Raw genomic sequence first — 7662 nt, 5'->3', positions numbered from 1 at the left:
TTAGTTCTGAGGTAAAGAAGTAGGAGTAAAAGTACATCTGTCGCAGCAGTTTCACAGAGCCCCTAACTCCCAAGAAATCATGAAATGCCAGAGTCCTATTCAAAAATGTTTACCTTGCACCTAGTTTGCCAATGGTATCCAAGCTCCTTGGGTTTTTCTTCTCCAACCTAGTTCCCTGCCCACGCTCTGAAGTGATTTTTGCAATTAGGCCTACGAGGAGACTTCAAGGCTTTCTTGCTGATTGTATTGATACTATTGGAAGACACCAAAGGAACCCAATGAGAGGCCTGGTAGTCCACCTACAGCTGAAAGAACGTAAAACCAGACTCCTGACACACTTACACACACACACACACAATCACACCAGTTTCAAACCCAGAGCCATCACTGAACCAAGTAGATTCTATGCCAACGAAACCTGCAAAAGTACTTCCTGACAAGTCAGAAACTGCAGATCCTGACTAACTATAGACACATTAGAAACTTAGGATATAGTGAAGAGCTAGTATTTAGCAAATACCAACAATGTTCCAAAAACAGGATGCATACCATCTCACAACCAATCTGCACAACTGGGTGGCATTCTCCCCATTTTGTAAGGCACCTGAGGCCTAAGTTGACAGAAAGTAGCATCAGTATACAGTGGGCACCAGTGGCTCACACCTGTAATCCTGTCTACTCAGGAGGCTAACATGTAAGGACCGAGCTGAGCAGGAAAACCCGAGGCTCTAATTTGCAGTTAATGACCAAGATTCCAGTAGTGTAACTAGAGCTCAACATTGAGTAGGAAAGGCTAAGGGATAGACCTCTGGCCCGGAGTGCAAACTCCAACACATATACATATAGAACTAGATCAAATGGCAACCAAGTTGAGCCACCGGAGATAAGGCAACAGGAAATACTTGGTTCCACCAAGCACTGGTGACGTCCCAGCCATTTGCAGTCTGAGCCAGGGGCCTAGAGCCCCTCCGTGATGCTGATGGGCTCTCTACTCACACATCTGTCTCTGATACCACAATTCCACCCTCTCATGAGGCATACGCATTATTGTCTCCGAGAATTTTTCAGAGTCACAATCAAATCTTCCCAGGCCAGAGAAGGTTATCCCACCCATGTCCATGTTACACACAGAAACACACACCCCATCGTCCTCTGCTCCAAGAGCACCCACTCGTATCCTTGGCAAGATATCCCCAGGGGACTGCAGTTTCTGGAAAGGCACTTGCAAATTCTCTGAGCACCTGATCGAAGCTCTGTAGTCCTGGTCCTACATCCCTGAGAGGATTTTCCACTGGGCAAGCAGTAACACCAGAAATCCAACTAGCAGAGTGGACCCAGATTGCAAGCCACCTGAAGCTTGAACACAATGAGCCACAAACATAAACAATTCTCATCCTGCAACCCTCATCTGTCAACTGAAAACAAGCTCAGGCATTTTGAATTGAAGCTTAAAGAGGGATGGGGATGGAAGGTGCTTACTGAGAATAACTAGGGCCCCATGCTCTGGAAATTCCTCCCACTGTTCTACTATATGTTGGAGAAAATTAGCTGCATTTGTTTGGGTACCAGAAAGATTCCACTGCCATCAAAGGACAGAGAATTCACTTAAATGTTGATCAAGAGAGGCTTGAATCTCAGGGACAGTGTACTGGCCATGAATTCAAGCCCCAAGACTGAGGAGAAAAAAAAATAGTAAAAATGCCAAGAAACCTGTAATCGTAGCTACTTAGAAGGCCAACCCAGGAAGAAAAGTCTCCAGGAGACTATTACATCCAAAACACCACTCAAAAACAAGAAGTAGGGGTGGGGAGGGTGGCTTGTCTAGTTTGCATGAAGACCTGGTCCAATTCCTCAACACCACATGAAGAGAAAATGCAGGAAGAGGTGTTGTGTCTCAAGTGGTAATGTGCTACCCTTGAGCAAAAAGAAGCCAGGAACATGCTGACAGCCTGAGTTCATTCCCCAGCACTGGCAGGAAGAAAAACAAAAACAAACAACAGCAACACAAAACACCAGAAGTAGCACTATGTGTAAATGAAGGGCAGGCCCTGGGCGAAAAGGAGCTCAGGGACAGCACCCAGGCCTTGAGTTCAAGCCCTAAGACCAGGCAGAAAAAGAAAAAGTAAGAAAAGCTGATTGCTCGTGGCACATGCCTCTCATCCTAGCTACTCAGGAGATGGTGATCTGAGTATCGCAGTTCTAACTCAAGCAAGGGAGGTAAGTCCATGAAACTGGGATCTGCAATTCACTACCAAAAACGCAAAATGGGGCTGTGGCACAAGTGGCAGAGGGCTGGCCTTGAGCAAAAAAGCCGAGAGACAAGGCCCAGGCCCTGAGTTCAAACCCCGGGACACAGAGAGAGACAGAGAACCCAGACCCAGTTCTTTCAGGTCCTGCCTCAGACCAGGCTGTCGTTTTCCCTCATGCCATTTTCATCCTCCAGTAAACTGAACTAAAAGCATGTACACCTCAAAGTGGTGGCTTAGGTCCACTCTCCACACAGCTCGTCCATGTGTGGCATAAGGAGGACGGTGTGGCTCCCTAAACATAGAGCCATGGGGGGGGGGTCACTACCATCGCGGAACATGAAGGGGAGGGGGGCAGGCGAACGAAGGAAGGGCGGGTGGGCAAGGGCAGTCATTGCATTCCACGGTCATGTGTGAAAAGGGGAAGTGTGGGTCGGGGGGAGACGCGGCTGGGGTGTGGAAGGGGCGACACAGGCCAAGATGCATTAGACGTTTTACACACCGCCATATTGGGCTAAGCCCCCTCAGGACACTTACTTAACCAATAATCAATAAAGAAGGGAAATGACAACTAATGTTCACACAATGCTAGGTTGAGTCTTCGGTCTCCACAGCCTCTGAAAGGGCAAAGCATGCATGTATGAAAGCAGGTCAACACACACCTCCATTTTGGGTCCTGACTCAAAAATGAAAAGCAAGCACTTCCGGCTTGGGTGCGCATGCGCTTTTGCCTCAGGGGTCGGCAGCGACTCGGCTTTCCACTCGGCTGACTTTGAAGTTATGAACAGCCTCTGAGGGAACGGGAGGAACACACGAGCAAGCGTTTTTCCCGCCACCAGAAGCCCGGCCCGGGACCAACACAATTTCCTCAGCCTCCTAGAGGTTCAGGAAGTATTTCTACAGCAGCGAGCAACCAATCGCAGCGCAGGTACTAGCCTCCGTAGTAGCACTCTCATTGGATGCAAGATGACAGGGCGGGGCCTAGCCTGCCTGGGGTCCGCCCGAGGGCACTTGCAACACCATCAGAATACAGACCACGCTACCATCCGCACCTGTGTGAGGGACACACGCCAGCGAGATTCAAAAGCGGCGGCCGGCCAGGGCCTCAGTAGACGACGACCTCTTCCCGCCTCACGGGGCCTCCTCTACACCTGACACCTGACTGTCACCCGGTGCATGCAAGCACCAACCGGAGACCCCGCGCCAGCACCACCAGACCTACCACGCCACTCCCGACATCGCCCTCGCCTTGATGGACGCCAGCACCACGCCCTGCTGCCGACCGGAGACTGGGGGACCCAGCCCGGAGAAGCTCAGCCGAAAGAACCACCCGGGGCCGCCACCCAGCCTGCAAGACCCCTCCGAGGTGACACCCTGGTTCACACCAGAGCCTGCGGGACCCAGTCCAGCGAAGCGCAGCCGAAAGGACCCGCCGAGGCCGCCACCCAGCTCCGAAGACTCCTCCAAGGCGACACCGGCCCCCGCAGACACCCACAACGCCCTCACCTCCCTGGTGGTCCTGGCCACTGGGTGCGCCCTGCAGGTGCCCCTAGGCCACGTCGATCTGGTGCTGGAGCCTCCGCCAACCTCGGTCCTCACCGTGGACCTCCTAGGCCACAGGCTCGTTCTCATCCCCCAGGACCTCTTGGGCCCCAACCCCCAAGGGCAGCCCGGGACCTCATCCGATGGCCTACTCCTGGATGATTTGCTGGATACACGGCCTGAGGACGTCGTGGTCCGGCAAGGCCTCTGCTGCCAGCCCTTCCCCGACGTGGCCTGCCAGGAAGAGGTCTATACCGAGGATGCTGAAGACACCGAGGAAGCTCAAGACACTGAGGACTCTGATCCTGACTTCCTGGAGCCAAGTTGGTCCAGCCCTGAGCCTCAAGACCCCAGCCCACAACCTGGTCTTGCCAGTGCCCACCCTTCATCCAAGCAGTCACAACACTCAGTATGTATTCAACCCGGACTTCCACCTTTTGAGGTTTGTCCAAGGCTCACTGCTGAGGCCTCTCCCTCTGTCTCCCAGCCTGCTTTCAAATCTGACCAGCCCACCAAATCTACTGGTGTGCCCTATGCACCGTCCATGCCCTGTGCAAGGCTAGAGATGCTCGTGCTCAGACCTATTGCCTTCCTCCTCCTACTGTTTGGTTGAGGGTGGTAGGGGGTCTGGTAGAAGCTACCAATGTAACCTCCATAGTTAGGATTTGGTGTGTTGGTTCCCTTACTCGTTATTGGGTTTCTTTTTTGAGTTTGTCTGACTGTGTGTTTGTTTGTATCATTGCAGAATGTTTGAACTGGCTGACTAGGAAATCTGGAAGATGGCCTCAGCCTTAAAACACACTACTTGGAATATATATCGGCTTTGAGTTAGCTGTTTAGATCCTTTTCCTGCAGAAGTCATCCTCAGTTTTTAGACTTCCACGCCATGTTTTTGCTTCAACCATCAGCTCCAGCACTTTGCCTTACAAGCTCACTTTTTCTCCAGTGCCCTACCATTGAATCTTTTTGCATCCATACGAATATAATCATTCTGCCAGCAACCAAACGCGTATGCCTGTATCCCGAGTTTTGCAGGCTGAGATCTGAAGGTCAAGCTTCAAGCCAGCTCCAGCAAGATAGTTGTAAGTTTCTTAGCTTCAACTGATCAGAAAAAAAAGCCAGAAAAGGAGCTGTAGCTCAAGTGGTAGAGTGCTAGCCTTGAGCACAAATGGTCAGGGACAGTGCCCAGGCAACGAGTTCAAGCCTGAGGACTGGCATCAGAAAAAGCTGCAAGTGGAGCTGTGGTTCAAGTGGTAGAGCGCTGGAGTTGAGGGAGTTGAACAAGCTAAGAGACAGAGTCCAGGCCTTGAATCAAGCCCTAGTACCAGCATACATATTCATTTAGTGGACGTTGGCCCTAGTCTCTGCTAATTCATCGCCACCATGGACTTACCTCCACCTGGCACCAATGGCTGATGCCTGTAATCCCAGCTACTCAGGAAGTGGAGAGCTGACAATGAAGGTTCAAAGCCAGCCTGGAAAGGAAAGTCTTTGAGACTCTTTGCAAATGCTGGAACTGGAGCTGTGACTCGAATGCTACAGTGCTAGCCCTGAGCACAAATGCTCAGGGACAGTGCCAGGGCCCTGAGTGCACATCCTAGGACCAGTACAAACAAACCAAGTTCCCTCGAGCAAATTTTCTACTATGCACGTTGGTGACTACAAAGCAAAAACCTTGAAACAGTGACCAGAGATCTTTGTTTTTCTATTATTAGCTTATCAAAGAATTGATGATTTTAAGTAGTGCGTTTTTTGTTTTGTTTTTTACAAACCCTTCCACTATTGGTATATTTTTAAATGTTTTCTCCTGTACTGAAAACCTCTCAGTTCTAGGGTTTGATATTATATACTTATAAGATCCTAAGTCTACTTTGTTCATGGATACTAGTGTATAGACATAATTTCTTACATTACTCTGATCTACAACAGAATTATGTAATTTTTGAATACATATCTATGTATTTCTTGGTTGGTTGGCAAGGACAATAATACCGGTAGATAAAGAGAATTTTGTGTGTTTTGATAAACACCTTTGTAGCTTACTTTTCCTGTCTTACACGCTCTATTGATGCTTCTAAGTTTTATCATTAAATAAAATGCTACTGTCCTTGGTTGGCAGATAACCCGTATCTTTACGGAGTAATTCGTTTTTCCTCCTAATCGTAGTGGGTGGGGGAAAAAAAAAAATCACAGAAACTTACGTTGGATTTCTGTTTTGTTTTTCTAATTCTAATCCCTGGACTGTGTCCCATCCCCAAGCCTGACATGAAATCCAGGAAACTGGGGTCAAGTTCAGGCTTTTAGGGTCTGGGCCTTGAGTTCATGTCTCATGAGGCTATTTCAAGTTGCAGAGCATGAGATCACAACAAGTGTTCCATTCAAATCCCATGCCCTATGTTCACAAACCCAGGCTCTGAGTTCAAGTCCCAGGCAGTGAGTTTGAGTCTCTGGACTCCAAGTTCCAGTTGCAGGGCCTGAATACAAGGCCTATGTGTTGAGGTCAAGGCCTTGGCCCCATCTAGGAGGCCTGACCTTGGAGTTGAAGGGAATGAACCCCATTTCAAGGCCTAGGTCTCAAGTTCAAGTCCCAGGCCCCCAATTTCTCCCCAGGCACCGAATGTCCAGTGCCAGGCCTGAGTTAAAGTTCTGGCTGTGAATTCCGGACGGTGACCCAGTGTTCAAGGCTCAGGCCTCAGGTTCAGTTCCAGGACCCAAGTTGAAATCCCAGGAGGTGTGTGAAAGGCTCAGGCCCCAATCCAAGGCCTGGCTTCAAGTTCATGGCCAGGGCCCACAATTCAAAGCCCAGACCTCGAGTTCCAGTCTCAGGCCCTGAGCGCCAGTTGGAGCAGCCGAAATCAGTTCAGGCCCCGAGTTCATGTTCTAGGACCTGAATTCAGTTCAGGGCCCCAGATCCAAGTTCAAGTCCCTGGCCCTAATTATATGGCCCAGCCCCAATATCAACGCCTTGGGACCAAAAGCAACTCTAAAACATGACGTTCATTCCCAAGTACAAAATCAAGTCCCCGGGCTGGCGTTCAAATCCCAATCCACGAGATTAAGGATCAAGCTCGCATTGTTCGAGTCCCATGCCATGATTTCAATGCTTGGTCCCCATGTTCAGATCCCAGGCCCTGAGTTCAGAGCCCAGGCTCTCATGTGAACTCAAATTCAAGCCCTAGGCCTGAAACATTGCAAAGGCCTAAGTTCGAGTTCCAAGGCCCATGTGCAAGTCCCAGTCCCCAAGTTCACATCCCAGCCATGGAGTCACGGCCAAGGTCCAAGTTTGTGTTCCAGACCTTGAGTTCAAGATCTGGGGCTCGAGTTCAAGTTGCAGGCCTGAGAGTAGGGCTCAGGCCTGAGCTCTACTCCCCATCCCAGGTTAAGGCCCACGTTCCTAGTTTCAGACCCAGGACTCTAGTTAAATCCCTGGTTCAAGGTTCAAGTCCCAAATCCTGATTACAATTCTCAGGCCTCAAGTTCAGGACCCAGGACTGGAGTTCAAGGCGTAGGCCTTCAGTTCAAGTTCCAAGACCCGACTTCAATTCCACAGACTTGAGTTCGAAGCCCAGGACCCGAGTTCAAGACCTAGGCTTTGGAGTTGAAGTCCTAGGCCTCAATTGCAAGTTGCAGAACGTTAGGGCAAGGCTCAGGCTGTCATTTCAGGTTCCAATCCTTCAGTTGAGGGTCCAGGCCATGAACTCAAGTCACAGGCCTGAACTGAAGGCTAATGCCCAAGTTCAAGTCCCAGGCACTGAGTTCTAGTCCTAAGCCACGAGTTCTAGTTGCAGGCCTATGAGGAAGGCCCAGGCCTGGCTTAAAGTCCCAACTGCCATTGCAAGACACAGCGGCCAAGTTCAAGTGTCAGGCTCTGAGT

At 50.1% G+C, this 7662-nt stretch overlaps 1 protein-coding gene across 1 annotated transcript; it reads left to right on the top strand.

The window, feature by feature from the left end:
* Nucleotides 1-3498: 3498 nt before the first annotated feature.
* LOC125344516 (proline-rich protein 23A-like) lies at nt 3499-4401 on the top strand. The gene has a single exon (XM_048337027.1). It carries the CDS (start codon nt 3499-3501, stop codon nt 4399-4401), a length of 903 nt encoding a protein of 300 aa, XP_048192984.1.
* The last annotated feature ends 3261 nt before the right edge of the window (nt 4402-7662 follow it).

This window comes from Perognathus longimembris, unplaced genomic scaffold, assembly GCF_023159225.1.
Source record: "Perognathus longimembris pacificus isolate PPM17 unplaced genomic scaffold, ASM2315922v1 HiC_scaffold_137, whole genome shotgun sequence".
NCBI classification, from domain to species: domain Eukaryota; kingdom Metazoa; phylum Chordata; class Mammalia; order Rodentia; family Heteromyidae; genus Perognathus; species Perognathus longimembris.
The sequence above is the reverse complement of the archived record's forward strand: the minus strand, read 5'-3'. Positions and strand labels throughout refer to the sequence as shown.

Coding starts and splice junctions, on each gene's coding strand:
- LOC125344516 (XM_048337027.1), top strand. CDS start 3,499: ATGGACGCCAGCACCACGCCCTGCTGCCGACCGGAGACTGGGGGACCC.